Source organism: Bos grunniens, chromosome 15 (genome assembly GCF_055505025.1).
Source record: "Bos grunniens cultivar Pamir isolate PY7600 chromosome 15, Bosgru_T2T1.0, whole genome shotgun sequence".
Classification (NCBI taxonomy): Eukaryota; Metazoa; Chordata; class Mammalia; order Artiodactyla; family Bovidae; genus Bos; species Bos grunniens.
In genome coordinates this window covers 29,592,321-29,610,624 of record NC_141179.1, presented here as the reverse complement: position 1 = coordinate 29,610,624, position 18,304 = coordinate 29,592,321, and the positions used below count along the sequence as shown (strand labels likewise).

The 18,304-nt window shown below is 40.5% G+C and overlaps 1 protein-coding gene across 7 annotated transcripts in view; it reads right to left on the bottom strand.

Annotated features, from left to right (window-relative positions):
- Positions 1-1,742: 1,742 nt before the first annotated feature.
- The window catches only part of UBE4A (ubiquitination factor E4A), a 42,692-nt gene continuing 26,130 nt past the window's right edge, over positions 1,743-18,304 (bottom strand). For 4 of the 7 annotated variants that reach the window (XR_015141904.1, XM_086339502.1, XM_086339501.1 and 1 more), the window contains 8 exons: positions 18,116-18,303; positions 15,846-15,946; positions 15,623-15,736; positions 13,983-14,157; positions 8,347-8,527; positions 7,723-7,870; positions 6,474-6,631; positions 1,743-4,742 (listed from right to left, as the gene is read on the bottom strand). Coding sequence is in view for 5 of the 7 variants with exons in the window: in XM_086339502.1 (XP_086195628.1) it covers positions 4,613-4,742; positions 6,474-6,631; positions 7,723-7,870; positions 8,347-8,527; positions 13,983-14,157; positions 15,623-15,736; positions 15,846-15,946; positions 18,116-18,303 (1,195 nt within the window). In the remaining 2 variants the exon portion in view is untranslated. Of the gene's footprint in view, positions 4,743-5,866; positions 5,927-6,473; positions 6,632-7,722; positions 7,871-8,346; positions 8,528-13,982; positions 14,158-15,622; positions 15,737-15,845; positions 15,947-18,115; position 18,304 lie in introns of all 7 variants that reach the window. The other 3 variants (XM_086339504.1, XM_086339503.1, XR_015141905.1) reach the window with 2 other exon arrangements.

Below are 18,304 nucleotides of genomic sequence, written 5' to 3'. Positions count from 1 at the left end.
GAGCTATTGAGTGGCAGCGTTGGGATTTGAAAAGGTGGCAATGGAAACAGAAGAGGCATTAGTACAGGATTATGTGTGGTGCTGATGTGGGAAGATTTCTTAGAGGAAGGGATCCTTGGGTTGATATACAATGGAATAGCTATGTACTATAGAGCTGAACTTTGCGGTTATTATGACTCGAAGAAAAGATACACGTAGGGATGTGACCTTCGATGAAGAAAATAGAATAAGTAATGTACCCGGGGAAGCGTAAATAGAAGTAAAACTCTGATTGATGAAATAGTTAGAGGTGAAATGAAAAATCAGAGTGCTATCAAGGAGTCAGGACAGTGCTTCAGCAAAGGAGTGATTCAGTTGCCTAGTACTCTAGAGTGAAGTAAGCCAGAAGGAAAAACACCAATACAGTATACTAACGCATATATATGGAATTTAGAAAGATGGTAACAATAACCCGGTGTACGAGACAGCAAAAGAGACACTGATGTATAGAACAGTCTTATGGACTCTGTGGGAGAGGGAGAGGGTGGGAAGATTTGGGAGAATGGCATAGAAACATGTAAAATATCATGTAAGAAACGAGTTGCCAGTCCAGGTTCGATGCACGATACTGGATACTTGGGGCTAGTGCACTGGGACGACCCAGAGGTATGGTATGGGGAGGGAGGAGGGTTCAGGACGGGGAACATATGTATACCTGTGGCGGATTCATTTTGATATTTGGCAAAACTAATACAATTATGTAAAGTTTAAAAATAAAATAAAATACAAAAAAAAATTAACGTAGCTATATAGAAACATTAACCAGAGCAGGTTCAAACAATTAGGATAGAAGCCAGAGTGAATGAGTGAAGAAATATGGCTATAAAGGGATAATGGTCAGAAAACCAAATATGAGTGATAGGAAAATCAATGGAGATTGAAGATGGAGAAGTGGGATTGACAAGATTCTGAATGAGACCGAAGTAAAGTTGGAGTGATTAGCCTTGGAGTCTTGGGACCTTTTCCACAGATGGGATGATGAAGTTTTGAAAGTGGAAATTCTGCAGGCTATGAAGTAGAAGGCAAGGTCACCCGAGTGTGAAGGGCAAGGGGGAGGATGGGAGAAAATTTAAGAGGTTGAAATTTGGACTAGCTGTTGAAGTTAAGGACACACAGAAGGGTCGTTAGGGAACATTAGTGACAAGTCTTCGGTTGTACCACTCTAAAGATGGTGTTATTTATCTCCAACAGTAGTCTGGCTGGGATACTGGAGCAGAGGGGAATGCTTGGGTTAATCTGGGCTGAGGTTTTGCATAGCAGGGGTACCGAAACAAGGGGCAAGAAAGTGGAACTTGATAGTGAATGATTAGAATGAAGGACCTGGGGGACTTCCCTGGTAGTCCAGTGGTTAAGACTCTGAGCTTCCAATGCAAGGGGCAAGGGTTCAATCCCTGGTTAGCAAACCGAGATTCCACATGCTGCAGTGTGGCCAAGGCAAAAAAAAAAAAAAAGACTTGGGCTTTAGGCCAGATGAAAAAAAGTGAAGCCAAAAGTGATCTGCTTAGGAAAAAACATGCCCCGAGACTCATCTGAAGATAACTCCAGCGTCTCGAGGCCTGGTAAGTCAGGTTAGGTCAGCCAGGCCAGACATTTGTTACCACTTTTTAAAAAAAGTAATGTTGAGAGCCCTGTAAATTTTCAGAGGGATTTCTGAAACTGCTCCTAGATTTTTAATACTGTAATAAAGGAAATGATAACAAAGGTTTTAAGTCAGATGTTCATTTATTAAATACAAGCTTTGAACAAACACCCCCAGGCAAGTTTGACAAGAAGTAACCTTCCTGGAATGTTTCAAAATAGTTATGTTGATCAAGTTTTATTTCAATCAATCTTTTTGTCATTTTGTTCATTTTCTTTGTTTCCAGGTTCTTTTTCCTGTTTACCAGTTAGAGCATGTGCATTATTTCCTCACATGACATCAACAGTGCAGCATCAGCCTCTGGCTTGTAAAGGCACCCAGTAGACTTATGCTCTGTGCAATGGCTGCTTAGCAACCAGCATCAAATAAAGTAATGAAGCTTTTGTAGAGTGTGATACCAAATAGCAACTGGCACCTTCACCTGCACCATTAAAAAAAAAAAACCTTTGAAGTTTCTTTCGGTTTTCACATATCCATTAAAAACTATATTAAAAACAAACAAATCCAGATTGCTTGATAAAGCCTACTTAAATAATTTTCCAAGTTTAGTATTACCCTCTTAGTAAGCAATACTAGAGCTGATTAAAGAGTCTTCATTTTTCTATCATACTCTAGCAAAGTCAACACATAAAGCTAGGTATGTCAGAAAGTCTGCTCTAATAGATTTAGAGCTTGCTTCTGAGTTCTAGATACCACCACCCCTCTTTAAGCTTCCAAGTGTCCATATGCACCATGTACCAAGATGAGAATGTTTTAGTCTCATTTTTGCGATGTTCTTGAATTATGTCAAGGAAAGGAAAAAGGCACAGAGGACACTTGGTTTCCTTACCCACAGTGGCCTTAAGCTATGCACTTGCCTTTGTGATGAGTTTAAAGATATTCAGCAGCATTCATGGTGCCACAGCCACTCATAAAAAGTTTCAGGAAAAGAGCTTTAAAAAAAATTGCCAGAAAAGACTTACAATCTGAAGACTTAATACAGAAGTGGAATACAGACACAGATACAAGAGGCAGCATTAGGTTGTTAACTAGAAAGCTGCTGGGAACAGCTGCCTTCTGAGGTTTTGTGCCCGTTTTTTTCCTTCCTTTCTCCTATAAAACTCTGGTCTTTTCCTCACTTCTTTTAAAAGTAAAAATATCCTATTTGATTGGGTTTAGAAGATAAATGCAAGTAGACTGAAGCTTATTTTATACAGTTCATTCTCAGAGAAGTAGAAGATAATAAATAGGAAATGAAGCTCATTTTCAGAAAATAAACAAATCCTGTCAACCTGTGCCTTAGAGGCCCAGGGAACACACTGATTTAGTAGCATACGTTCTAGTATTTGTGAGAGTCCTGGACTGCCTTATTCAGTTATAAGCACAGTTGACAGGCAACATCTATTTTTTATCTAGTGTGGGATGCCCTCTAACTTCAGAGTTTCCTGCTGGAACCATCAAAAACACATCAAGGACTGCTTATAACAACTTGTATTGGATTACCATAAAACTACCGTCTTATTTGAAAGAGGCTATGGTTAACAATAATGTCCTTGAAGTGAAGCAATGACCTCTACTTCTAGATCATATCACTCTTGTTAGTTGTATTTTCGGGTTTAGAGGGATACTGGTATAGACAGTCCATAGGGGAATGAGACTTACTCGGCATGTTAAGCTGCACGATTTAGTAGGGAGCTCAAGCTCAACTTGTAAAGTGAGGGGCCCATCCACCTGCTAAATAACTATTTAGGGCTAAGTGGATATTTAAAATGGCTTGTGGACACGGTTGTGCTCAAATTCCTATTCTGTTAATTGATGACCTAAGGCTGAGTTAGAAGCAGCTCTTATCAGGTCATAAGTCCAAACGAACATGAACTATATACATTTTACAGTCTCAGAATTCTGTCTAGAGTAAATGTTAGTAAACACGGCCACATACTGCATACATCTTACCACGGAAGAGACAATATAAAGTGGTTCTCTGTATTACACTAGGCCAATATAAAAAAGTACATGGTGTGTGTGTGTATATATATATACACACAGATACACTGCTGATATTAGTGTCTTGAAATGACATGTCTCATTGGTTACAATATTTGTTGCCTAACTTTTCTACACAAGCCTGGTCCTTGATTTCCAGTAAATAAAAAGGGCCCCAACAGCCTTCTTTTTTCACCTTGGAGTTTTCTGAATAAAGTGTCAAAACTGCAAATTTGTTCTACCAATCCTCCTAAAAATATCATAGGGCTAAGTTTCCTGTGTAATGACAACTCCACGGAGGAGTGTTTGCCCTCCAAGGCATCTCTGAGTTAGAAGAGAACACAAAACTGAGAGCTACCCACCGAAGTTGCATAAGATTCCTATTTTCATCTCATCTGTCATCTTATTAAAAAAATCTACTCAAACATCAAGGTATCTGCTTTTATATAAAAAGTTATTCTGTAACAGTGTAGAGCTGTAACAAGGAAAGGGGCTGAAGTCTGGGTCATGAAGACTAGTAAGTACCTTGATAACACAGGACTTTCTGATACCAGCTGTCACTGAAATATGTGATATCATATACTTAAAAGCAGTGCTCACCAAAGATGTTTGAGCAGTTCTTGGAGAAGAAATAGTAAGGAGGCGGGAGGTTTTAATAGCTGAAGTTAATATAATTTAAGGAAGGAAAAGGGAGAAGGAACAGGAAGAGATAACAAAAGGTAAAAATTAGTGATTTCTAAATGTGGTGATGCTATAAGAAGTATAATTTCCTGTAAGCTAGGTGCATTGTAAAGTTCTTAGGAATTTTAATTATCATAATTTGAGCAAGAGCAGTTCTCTAATTCAGTAAAGGGGAAAAAAAGTAAAAAATAAAAGTCAAGAAAAAGGAAAGGAAGAGAATCAGAAAGAGAGAAACCACAACTGTTTATCTACACTCTGGGGTTGGTTTTTGGTTTGCTTAGGTCATAGTATTTATTCAAGTTGCTCCTTCTGTTGTTGTTTCCTCTCTGCGAGCCACCGTTGGATTTTTTCTTTTAGTTCTGTGTTTGGCCGGATCTGGTCCATGGTGAGGGGACTACGGTTAAAGGGATCTGTTTGGTCACTGGGACAAAGAGAAAAAAGGAGACGGGGTTATTTCTGTAAGTTCTCACATCCTCAGCCAAAAACAGAACACCTGGGCATCTCACCCTCAGACTGAAGCTAGAGGGTATTACTCTAATTCTGAATCAAGTGCCAGCTTGAGGTTAGAAAGAATGAGATAAGAGAGAGAGTGATTCGGAAGAGGTTTCTTTGCAGATTATTTACTTACTTTGTCTCTGATTCTGAATCAAGTGCCAGCTTGAGGTTAGAAAGAATGGGATAAGAGAGAGAGTGATTCGGAAGAGGTTTCTTTGCAGATTATTTACTTACTTTGTCTCTCTGCTTAACAAACATTATCTCAACAATGCTCTTCAGATGGGGGGTGTGTGTGTGTGTGTGTGGGGGGGTGTGTGTGTGTGTGTGTGTGTGTGTGTGTTAGCTGCTCAGTTGTGTCTGACTTTTTGTGACCCCATGAACTGTAGCTTGCCAGGCTCCTCTGTCCATGGAATTCTCCAGGCAAGAGTACTGGAGTGGGTAGCCATTCCCTTCTCCAAGGGATCTTCCTGACCCAGGGATGGAACCTGTGGCTCCTGCATTGTAGGCAGATGCTTTACCATCTGAACCACCAGGGAAGCCTCACTCTTCAGATGGTATTTGATTCCATTTCCCTAAGACAGAGACCCTGTACAATCATGTCAGCATAAAGAGCTGTTTGGAGTTTTAGTGACAGACTCCTGAAACAGTATAAGACGTTAAAGGATAAAGCTTTGTAGACTGACACTTGATTTAGTTAACTGACTACTCTTCAACTAATGCAGATTATGGCTTCCTCCCAGGTAAGATGATTTATAACATATTTTAAAGGCTAATATATCTTCTTTCTGTATTCTGAAGCCACAATAAAAATATAAATTCTCAGTGACACTTTGGAAAAGACATACTGCCCAGCACAGCATCATGCATATAGTGAGTGCTTAATCACAAACCATCAAGCAAAACATCCTTTTTTCCAATATTTAAAAAATATTATTTCCCTAGATCTGGTCAGCTTATATAACTTCATTTTAAATAGGCAGAGTCTCCCAGGACCCATTTCTATCTAATGTTGTACTTAGAGAAGGTAGGCTGAGGAAAACTTGAAGTCACCATGGCTGAGTCTAACAGCTGGAGCAGAATGTCGGTACTCCCATATGATGAGTGTAAAACCTGAATTAAAAACAAAAAAACCCAAATAACTTGTCTTTTATATTTTTACAACTAAAATTGAAAGTGAAGGTTGCTCAGTCGTGCCTGACTCTTTGCGATCCCATGGACTATACAGTCTATGGAATTCTCCAGGCCAGAATACTGGAGTGGGTAGCCTTTCCCTTTTCCAGGGGATCTTCCCAATCCAGGGATTGAACCCAGGTCTCCCACACTGCAGGTGGATTCTTTACTAGCTGAGCCACAATTTCCAATCAACTTATACTCCAGGTTGACATATTTTCTAATAAATATTGATAGGAATCATTTCCTTGAGGAAGAAGAGGTAAGGTTAGCGCCAGCATTTCTTAACAGAGTGTCTTATATTGGATGTTGACATCCTTAACACTCAAGTGATATACTTCCACCAAAATGCCTCCTCCACACAGCACGTTAATAAACGAACAATCTGGGGTACCTACTGGGTGCACAGTACTGCAGTGGGAGAAAAAGATGACAGCAGATAAAGGTACATGTGTACTCCTGAGGCTGCTTCTGGGGGCTGGCTCACCTGAGCAAATGTCTGGCAATGGTGGATCTGTCCACAGTCACTCTGGAGGACGGCAGCACCACAGGGTCAGACATCAGTGTGCTCATGATGGGGTCCAGGAACTCATCGCAGGCATCAGCATAGGTCTCCTCTTCCTGCTGTTGGAGGTCTGCTAGGGACTGAGTGTAAGAACCAGCCAGTTAGGGGGAATTAACAGAAGCAGCTGAGTTCAAAATGCTCTGTGACGATTCCCTAGTCTTAAGGGGTCATTAATAACCCTGTACAGAGATAGGAATAATTTTTAGCTTTATGGTCTAAACAAGCCAAGATGGATGTTACAGGAGCAAATTTAACATTTAGCCCCAACTCTGAGTCTTCAGTCAGTTTGGCTCAGCTGCTAGTGGTCATGACTGGAAATGAGTTTAAGTGTTAACAGGGAACAAAACAAAACAAAACACCACAGACGACATCCATACTTCCGACAACAGCTCTGTTTTAAGGGGATGCGAGGTTGCCGGGGTTCTTATTTGCATAATTACAGAGCCATTCATGCAGTCTGTGTATGAAAAGCAGTTTCCGGTTTTAGGTACAAACAGGTATAGGAATTTAAAAGTGCCTTCAGCATTTGATTCCTTCATGACTCTAGCTCCTCAGGGATCCATCTACCTAAACTCTAGGCAAAGATGAAGCCCAATTCAATAAAAAAGTAACTCAATGAAGGGAAGACTGTTATCAATTAGGAAGGTTTTCCATTAGACTCTGCCATAATTTCTCCTTTTTCATAATTGTTAATGAAGCTGCTCCCACCAAAAGAATTAGCTGAGTACAATATAGTATTTTAATCTTTAAAATGTATGGCTATTCCTATATAAGCCATTTACAGAGAACAGAGAAAAATCAATAAAAATCAATGACCAGAAGCTACCAATCTTGAATTCTATTCTAAAAAGTTCTGCGTTAATATCACAGATTTTCAAATCTATTGGTAACCTTGTACAGAGAAGTTTTCATAAAAACAACCTATTAAAAATCTGTTAATTCTTTTCTTTTAGCAGAAGCTTATTTTTCTGTGCTCACCTTCATATTGAAAAGAATATTACTATTAAAGAATATGGTCGTTTTACTTATCGACTGGCCAGGAGGATTCATTCATTTATATTTTCTCAACACAATGCTCTTTCCCCCCATAAAGTTGGGTAAAAAAGCAAAACAGCTGAGATGACAACATGATTTTTATTGAACATGTTAATAAGCAAATTATCCTCCTCACCTTGATTCTCTCTGCTAAGTTGCTGAAAGCCACAATCATATTCCCAGGCTTATTTATTTTCTTCAGGACTCGGACTGTCTGTGCAAAGAGAGTTGGGGAATAGGAACGGCCATCCTTGGGCACAGTGGCACAGAAATTCTCCTCATCCCTGGAAGGTCAGAATCAGAAAGAAACTAAGCATCAGAGGGTAGATCAAAGAGGGCAATAACGGAGTGCTTGAGGAACAGAGTTCCCCATTACTTAGGTATCATGAATGTTCTTTTGTTATAGAATGACCTCTTCTTATTTTTAGGAAAGAAGTCTTATTAAGTACCCGGTGACCATAAAAATATACTGGTTTAAAAAAAAAAGAAAAAAAAAGTACTGCTTTTCCAAACAATGAAACAATTAGTAAAGTTTATCTTTGAACAGATCAAGGCAGAATACTGGAAATTCTAAATAACATCCCACAGGTCATACGAAATCTCATGATTTAAAACTGCAGAAGACTACTTCGTCAGCCAACTAGAAACAAATCTTTTCTACTTCCACATAATTACCAGCTAGTTATTTCATTCTATTAGCAAAACCCCCAGTTAAAACATGAGCAAACCCTCTGGCCTGCCCCATTTAAATCTCAGGTACCCAAGATTTAAGTAGATGGTGCAGATATCTGAAACGAGCTGCTGGGGTTTGAAGTCAAATTCACTGAAATCCTTGACTTTTAAGGCCCCCATCTTGGGGCCAACCAGGTGCTGCAGGAAGTAGTTCAGCATGGAGATGATGCGCTCGGCCAGGAAAGGATGCACAAAGAGGGACTTGATCTCTGGAAAAAAAGCCAAAGCCCGTGAAAACCCAATCCACTAGAAATCTTCAATTTACTGTGTCCTAGAGTTTTACTCGGAGAAGGCAATGGCACCCCACTCCAGTACTTTTGCCTGGAAAATCTCATGGATGGAGGAGCCTGGTAGGCTGCAGTCCATGGGGTCGCTAAGAGTCAGACACGACTGAGCGACTTCACTTTCACTTTTCACTTTCATGCATTGGAGAAGGAAATGGCAACCCACTCCAGTGTTCTTGCCTGGAGAATCCCAGGGACGGGGGAGCCTGGTGGCTGCCATCTATGGGGTCGCACAGAGTTGGACACGACTGAAGTGACTTAGCATAGCATGGCAGAGAGTTTTACTTAGAGACCTCTGGGGACTGCTTTTTTTGAAATACATTTTCAGTGCAGTAATATTAGAAAATATTAGATAAGCAAAGCAAACAAAATACAAAAACAACCACTCAGAGTAAACACTAGTTACATTTTGCTAATATGTCCTAGCTTTTCTGTCCATATTTACACACACATACATTTTTAAAACAAAGTGATTATCATATTATATATACTTTTTTCATTAACAGTATCATAAATATCTTTCATTTATAGGTTCCTGTGCTGTCCAACATGGCAGCCACGAGCCACATGTGGCTATTTAAAATACCCAAAACTAAGTAGAACACTCCAGTTTCTCAGGTACACTAGCCACATAGCAAGTGTTCAATGGTCACGTGTGGCCAGTAGTGGTAGTATTGGACAGTATAGATTTACACATTTCTATCACATAAAGTCGGCTTCCCAGGTGGCTCAGTGGAAAAGAATCTGCCTCCTAAGCAGGAGAGGTGAGTTTGATCCCTGGGTTGGGAAGATCCCCTGGAAAAGGAAATGGCAACCCACTCTAGTATTCTTGGCTGGGAAATCCCATGGACAGAGGAGCCTTGTTGGCTACATTGGCGGTAAAGAGTTGGACATGATACAGCAAATAAACAACAATCATATAAGGTACTATACGACAGTGATGATTTATACCCTTAATGGCACCCCACTCCAGTACTCTTGCCTCGAAAATCCCATGGACGGAGGAGCCTGGTAGGCTGCAGTCCATGGGGTCGAGAAGGGTCGGACATGACTGAGCGACTTCACTTTCACTTTTCACTTTCATGTATTGGAGAAGGAAATGGCAACCCACTCCAGTGTTCTTGCCTGGAGAATCCCAGGGACGGGGGAGCCTGGTGGGCTGCCGTCTATGGGGTTGCACAGAGTCGGACACAACTGAAGCGACTTAGCAGCAGCAGCAGCAGCAACAACCACCAATATGATTGCAGCATGAATTATTTATTTACTCTATCTTTGTTGCTGGATATTATGATTGTTTTAAATATTTTCCTGTTAAAAGTATTATACTAATTAATGAACTTCAGTGTGTATACATACACCTTTTAGACTTATTATATCCTATAACAAATTTGTAAGAAACTGACTGCTAGGTCACTAATTCCAAAATAATTACATACATGCCAAGTGCAACAAGCCAAGTAGAGTACAGCCTGTTTAGTATTGCTGGTTCTTAATTTTTCCATTTTAGTCATTATATATTGACTCTACTACTGGTGAGAGTTTAGTTCATATTCTTGTCCCTCTTCTCCTAATATAAATTTCCCTAATATATAAACAGATCTTTGGAGAAATAATTTAATTTTTCATTAAGAGCGTGAAGATATCACTTACAACAGAGCCACACAGTATTCTAAAAATTATATAAATAATTATATATATATATATACACACATATACATACATACCTTTTTTTTGCTGATATAGCAAGATAATTGGAAAGGGGTGCATGGGTGGAGAGCAGGAGGGTAAGGGAACCCAGGACGACTGCTCTGCCATGTGGCTCACAGTCTCAGGTTTTATGGTGATGAGATTAGTTCCTGGGTTTTCTCTGGCCCATCATTCTGACTCAGGGTCCTTCCTGGTGGCACATGCATTGCTTAGCCAAGATGGATGCCAGGGAGAAGGATTCTTGGAGGGGGTAGGGCACGTGGCATCTCCTTTTGACCTTTCTCAAATTCTTCCGGTTGGTGGTAGTTTAGTTTCATGCTCCTTACCAGGACCTCCTGTCATAAAATAACTCACGCTAATTGCTACTATGGTGCCTGGCCAGGGTAGGCAGTTTCAGTCAATATGTTTCCCCTAACAACTCCCAATTCAGAGACTTCATACTCAAGATACTTCTTGGGAATTGGGGTAGAGGCCTCTTTGTTCTGTAACTTGTTTCAGCGGACAGTGCTGCTGCTGCTAAGTCGCTGGGGTTGTGTCTGACTCTGTGCAACCCCATAGACTGCAGCCCACCAGGCTCCTCTGTCCCTGGGATTCCCCAGGCAAGAATACTGGAGTGGGTTGCCATTTCCTTCTCCAAGGCAGGCATGCATGCTGAGTCGCTTCAGTCATGTCCAACTGTGCAAGCCTATGGACAGCAGCCCACCAGGCTCCTCTGTCCACAGGATTCTCTAGGCAAGAATATTGGAGTGGGTTGCCATTTCCTCTCTAGTGAGCTGAGTGGGTATACTTTTAATAAAAATTTTAATCATTTTTTTGCTTACTTTCAGAGTACCTATCATTAAATCTTTCTAAATTCTCCACCAGAAATGCAGAATTCTAAAAAACAGTTTTTAGAGATGTTTTTTGGAAGTTTCCATTCATCACTCCAATCTGGACTCCAATTTTATAGGCCTATAGTGTGGTGGTCACACAAGCTACCTCCACCATCAGCCTGGGAACTTCCTTTGCATCTCTCTTATGGGATTCCACTTTCCTCCTTCATTTTGATGGAGTATGTTTATCTCTCTGTAGCTTCTCAAGAAAGGGTACACTGGAAGTAAATTTGATATCATCACCTCTGAAAATTTCCTTACATTTACCCTCAAACAGGATTGACGGTTTGGCTGGCTATAGAATTCTAGGCTGAAAAGATAATTTTCCATCAGAACTATGTTACAGCTTCAAATGTCACTGTTGTGATATTCGAAGACATTTTGATGCTTAAACCATTGCACATTACCTAATTTTTCTTGGGGACCTTTTATTTTTTTCTAATTTTGTTTTATTTTTAAACTTTACATAATTGTATTAGTTTTGCCAAATATCAAAATGAATCCGCCACAGGTATACATGTGTTCCCCATCCTGAACCCTCCTCCCTCCTCCCTCCCCATACCATCCCTCTGGGTCGTCCCAGTGCACTAGCCCCAAGCATCCAGTATCATGCATTGAACTTGGACTGGCAACTCGTTTCTTACATGATATTTTACATGTTTCTATGCCATTCTCCCAAATCTTCCCACCCTCTTCCTCTCCCACAGAGTCCATAAGACTGTTCTATACATCAGTGTCTCTTTTGCTGTCTCGTACACCAGGTTATTGTTACCATCTTTCTAAATTCCATATATATGCGTTAGTATACTGTATTGGTGTTTTTCCTTCTGGCTTACTTCACTCTGTATAATAGGCTCCAGTTTCATCCACCTCATTAGAACTGATTCAAATGTATTCTTTTTAATGGCTGAGTAATACTCCATTGTGTATATGTACCACAGCTTTCTTATCCATTCATCTGCTGATGGACATCTAGGTTGCTTCCATGTCCTGGCTATTATAAACAGTGCTTCGATGAACATTGGGGTACACGTGTCTCTTTCCCTTCTGGTTTCCTCAGTGTGTATGCCCAGCAGTGGGATTGCTGGATCATAAGGCAGTTCTATTTCCAGTTTTTTAAGGAATCTCCACACTGTTCTCCATAGTGGCTGTACTAGTTTGCATTCCCACCAACAGTGTAAGAGGGTTCCCTTTTCTCCACACGCTCTCCAGCATTTATTATTTGTAGACTTTTGGATCACAGCCATTCTGACTGGTGTGAAATGGTACCTCATAGTGGTTTTGATTTGCATTTCTCTGATAATGAGTGATGTTGAGCATCTTTTCATGTGTTTGTTAGTTAGCCATCTGTATGTCTTCTTTGGAGAAATGTCTATTTAGTTCTTTGACCCATTTTTTGATTGGGTCGTTTATTTTTCTGGAGTTGAGCTGTAGGAGTTGCTTGTATATTTTTGAGATTAGTTGTTTGTTGGTTGTTTCATTTGCTATTATTTTCTCCCATTCTGAAGGCTGTCTTTTCACCTTGCTAATAGTTTCCTTTGATGTGCAGAAGCTTTTAAGGTTAATTAGGTCCCATTTGTTTATTTTTGCTTTTATTTCCATCTTGGGGACCTTTTAAAATCTCCTCTTTACCCTGATTTTCTAAAATACCTCAATGATATACCTTAGTGTGGGGGTCTTGAAGATTCCCTGTGTTGGGCACTTGGGGGCTCCTTTTGATTTAGAACCTCTTAGTTTTGGGGAATTTGGAGGGTATTATTTCTTCGCTCCCTTTCATTTTTCTCTTTTGAGACTTTCTAGATTGATATTTTCTTCTCTTCTAATTTCCACCTTTTTTTTTTTTTTCTGTTCTGCTTTTGTTGAAGAGTTCCTTGAATTTATTTTCTAACTGTCCTACTGACTTTTCAAAATTTCTGAAGTTGTATTTTTTCAACTTGTTCCTTGGATAATCTCTGGTACTGCCTCTTTGTTCTTGTCTTAGGTATGCTGTATCTTCTTTCATCCCTCTGAGACTTATAAAGATATCTGAAGGCGTTTTCAGCTATTATTTGTATTAAGAGGATTTTCTCAAATGCCTGGTGATCCCTAGTTGTCATTTCATGTGTGTGTGTGTGCGCTTAGTCACTCAGTTGTGTCTAACTCTGACCTCATGGATTGTAGCCCGCCAGGCTCCTCTGTCCACAATTTTCCAGACAAGAATACCGGAGTGGGATTCTCCAGGGGATATTCCCAACGCAGGTCTCCTGCATTGCAGGGAGATTCTTTACCATCAGAGCCACTAGGGATGCCCCCATTTCATATATAACCAATATAAATTATTAATGGAAGTTTTTACTTTTAGATACAAAGTTTTGCAGTGTGTATTTTCTACTTACAGCACATCTCATTTCTGACTAGCTGCAGTTTAAATGCTTGACAGACTCATGTTGTGAGTGGCTACTGAACAGGACAGTGGAGCTACAGAGGGAGTGGAGATAAATGTCTCTGATCTACCACATTTAACAAGAGTTCAAGGATATTTTTTCAAGTTAACACAAACATCCCCAGATATATTTATATGGCTATGTTGTCCTCAAGAAAAATGACACTAACATGCTTTCTGGCAGCTGTGTGAGGGTGACCATTTCCTCATTTCCATGTCAACAATGGGCAACATTCTTTCTGAAGCTTCTCTAGTGATTCACTTCCTCTCAGACTGTGGAGGAAGATACGGTCACCAGAGCCTCAGTGGGGCTGATCCCCCAACTGAAGCAGATCTTAACCACTGCGTTTTTGGGGAAAGCAGTGTGTTGCGTCTTTACCTGATGTCAGAAACGCAAGGGTACCGATTGTTTCATTGGACATGATGTTATGGAAACGTGCTAACTGTCCAAACATCTGTAGGCCTGCCTCCTTCTCTCGGCGGGCTTCTGGAGTCAGATTGTCCCATTCACCTCGGTCCTTCTCAATTTGCTGAATCTTTATCTTGCTCAAATACTACAGAAAGCAGAGGTGGAATGGATCAGAGGACAAAGCGTATTGAAAGGAAGATGATATTTAAGAGGTCCTATTTAAAATCTAGTCCACTAAGCTGGGAAAACCAAGGACTACAGAAGAGACAGGAGACTATTAAGTTTAAAAAGAAACTGTGGAGAGATTTCCCTGGTGGTCCATTGTTTAAGGTTCTGTGCTTCCATGGGTTCCTGGTTTGGAAACTAAGATCCTACATGCCGCATGGCACAGCCTTTAAAATTTTTTTTAAAAAAGAAACTGTGGAAACATTGTTTCAGTCTGGGGAGAGTAATGGGTTATTCCCCTGGAAATATTATAGTCTATGAAACAGAAAGGAGGATAAACAGTATATGAAACATTGATAAAAGCAAACAGGCTACAGGGAAAAAAGGTTGACCCCGTCCTGAAAGAAGGAAAACAAAACCACCCCCCAAAACTGCTTATGAAAAAACAAAGCTCTATCAAATATGCAAGATGTCTGGAAGGAGAACCATAAATATTTAAAACCCTCTACTTCTCATCACTCTTGCTGTTGCAGCAAGCATGTTATGCTTATAGTCCCATGGAGATGCCATCTGTGTCATCTGTTCTGTTATATAGCTTTTGCCGAGAAAGGTCTATTTATTACAGGACTTGTTTTCTAAGGCAACAGATCTAAAAATCTTCAAGTATGGGATTATGATCAAAGCAGAAGCATTTTTTCACAATTTAAATACAAGTTACTGGGAGACCGCTAATCAACACGAGGCCAGTGTGGGCTATCCGACAGGCTACCCTCATGACTTACCTGCTCTGTCTCCCTCTGGGTCACTGCCCTGTCTTACACCTGTTGCAGATAAAGGGAATTTTTATAGGAGCAAGTAGCAGCTCCACAAGAGATGGTTAAGCTGAAGGAGCTGAGTGGCCTCTGGTGTATGTAGTAAAACTCATGTTTCAGATAGAGCTAAAGATTTGGGAAGCAGTGTACAAACGAAAAATACTGATGATTTGGAGTCTCTATGTGAAAAAAATTACCCAAACCAGAGACTTCTTTCAAATAGTGGCATAAAAGTCAGAGTCTTTTAGGAAAGAGGGGTAAGGATCATTGCTTTAGTTGGTCACTGTTACCAATGTCTTGCAATGGAAGAAAGCTGAAAGTCACTAACTGAATGAAGATTCTCTGATTTCTTTCTGTAGTGCTGGACTGATTAGTTGGGCCAGTCTGGCCTTTTTTCACACTTTCTTTTCCACTCTGCCAAAATCTCATCCTAGCTCGTAAGGCTTCGATGACCCTTGATCTTGGTCTCTAATGGAAGAATATCTATCAAATTAAAACGGCAAGGTTGGCAGTAATTACTACTTTCAAAATTTTGGTGTCCAAGACAGGTGCTTGGGGCATGAGGATTGCTCTGTTATGACTAAGAGGTAAAAAGTATGTATGATGGTATAAGAGCAGTTAAATCTGTTTTACCTGTATGGCTTCATCCAGAAGGAAGATGGCATCATTCATTAGCAGGTTAAGAAAGCGGAGGAAGAGTGGGGGATTCATGGCTTCTAAATTCTTAGAGGCATAGTCAGCCAAATCCTGTAAGACCCAGCCCAAGAGAAAACCAGTTTAGTCTTGAATCACAGCCCACTGGGGCTTATCTGCAGCGAAGATAACTCAGTTTTGGTTTCAACAAAAACACTCTCACCTTAATGCTCTCTCGATAGGTATCTGTTCCCCACATGTACTTGAGGATGGGATACATGGGGCGGCGGTAATTAAACTTCTGCTCAAACTGATGGGGGTCTCCTGGAGTAAGGTACAGCAAAACATCAGCAAAGCCAGTGCCATTAGAGAAAGAATACGAGCTTATGTCTATGTGCGGACAGATGGATATCAATCCTGTCTAACTCTTTGCGACCCCACATACTGTAGCCCACCAGGCTCTTCTGTCCATAGGATTTCCCAGGCAAGAAAGATGGAGTGGGTTGACATTTCCTCTCTCCAAGGGATCTTCCTGACCCAGGGACTGAACCTGTGTCTCCTGCACTGGCAGGTGGATTCTTTATCTCTGAGCCACTGGGGAAGCACTATGTCTATGTGTAGCCATTTTTAGAAAATTCTGAATGTGTTAAGGATACTGGTAAAGCCAGTCCTGGGAGTTTATAAAGATCTAGAGTTGTAGCCAAGTGTTTACTTATTTCCTTATTGACAGAACAAGAGGGAGACAGATATAAAGGATACAGACCTCAGAAAAGGATGAGGACTGAGCTGCAAAATAAAAGCCAAGGGAAACAAATGCTTTCACATCCAAACATAGAGTGCTTATCTGACTCGGAATGAGGCCTCTGAGCTAGCCATTGTGGCAGTGACAGCCACGTGCAGCATGGGCCACTAAGTAATCCCCACATTCTTCATGGATAACATCCCAGCTCTGGGGCCAACTGGGTCCTGATTACTCTGAAAAATCAGGCCAGGAGCTGAAAATCTGAGGCTTGTACAGCTTTTGACATGCCAAAGGTACCACTAGAGCTCTACAGGCTGGGTCATAATAATAAAGGAGGAGTGTGGGATTTGGAGTCAGAAGACTTCGGTTTTCCTTCTGGGTCCACTTAATGCAAGTCTCTTAAATCTTTTTCAACTTCTATTTTCTCAGAAAATAAAAGTTATTATAATTCACCCTTGGGATTTCCCTGGTGGCCCACTGCTAAGACTCTGCATTCCCAAGGCAGGGAGCCCAGGTTCATTCCTTGGTCAGGGAACTAGATCCCACATGCCTCAGTTAAGAGTTTGCGTGCTGCAACTAAAGATTCCACACGCCACAACAAAGACTGAAGATCCTGCAAGCCACAACTAAGACCCTGAGCAGCCAAATAAATAATTATTTTATAATTCATCCTCTAGTATTACAACCAAAGAGTTGTAGTGGCCATAAAATAATTGCAATGTTCACTGTGAAACTTCTTATATATATATATATATATGTATATATATAAAATTAAAATTTACATATACTATCTCAATCATCACTTCAACCCCATTTTATAAATGAGGAAACGAAGTCTCAGAGGTGAGCAAGTAACGAAGTCCAAATTCTAATACAGAAAAGCAGTCAGTAAAATGCTAAATCTCTCTTTAATGTTAACTGTATTTATCACCAGATGGTAGGACACTCCCTTTAAAGGGGTCTTAAATAACTGCTTTGCTATCTTGTTTACTGCTTGAGATGGGGTAATGCTTAACTCAAACACAGCATCTCAAGGTTAGAGCTCAAAAGGCCATGAGAGAAATTAGGCAATGTTTCCTGCTGTTATTCTTAATCTAACAAACTAGGTGAGTTAAGACTGTCTGGACAAGGTAAAAGAATACGTCAATCAGTACACTGTCTTACTCTTCACCATTCTGTCATTTTGAGGCAAGAAAAATATACAGACTCAGGTTTTAACTGGACAGCCATCAGTCGTGTCCGACTCTTTGCGACCCCATGGACTGTAGACTACCAGGATTCTCCATCCATGGGATTTTCTAGGCAAGAGTACTGGAGTGGGTTGCCATTTCCTTCTCCAGGGGAATCTTCCCAACCCAGGGATCGAACCTGGTCTCCCACATTGTAGGCGGACACTTTACTGTCTGAGCCACCAGGGAAGTCCATCAAAAAATACAGTAAAGTTATTAAGAGTATATGTCTTTCTTTTTTAAAGTGAGATAGATCTGATTCTACCACTTAGTTGTATGACATAAACAAATAATCTTTTTTAAGTATCCATGTCTTCACAGGGAAACAGGGATAATACAGTAAAACTTTCCTGTATTTTTGACAAGGAAATTTTGACAAGGTGGTGACAAGGAAACACTGTGAAAAAAGCACTTAGCATCAGGTAACACATGGTAGATATTCAGTAAATGATGGCTTATGGTATTTTCCATTTAAAAACTGATTAAGCAATGCATTAGCTTCTTGGTTCTAGATTGCTTTACCTGTAAACTCAATGTCCACAAAGACCTTGATGAGAGCTTCTGCAAGGTGGGATGCATAGGGAAAGTTGCAGAACACACGTTTCCGGTGGAAGACACTGGATACTAAAGGATTTGGGGTCTGATCCATGTGGGGCATCACTGCTTCCAACACCTCAGCCAGTTTGGCCCTTAGGTGGGGATTCTTCATCC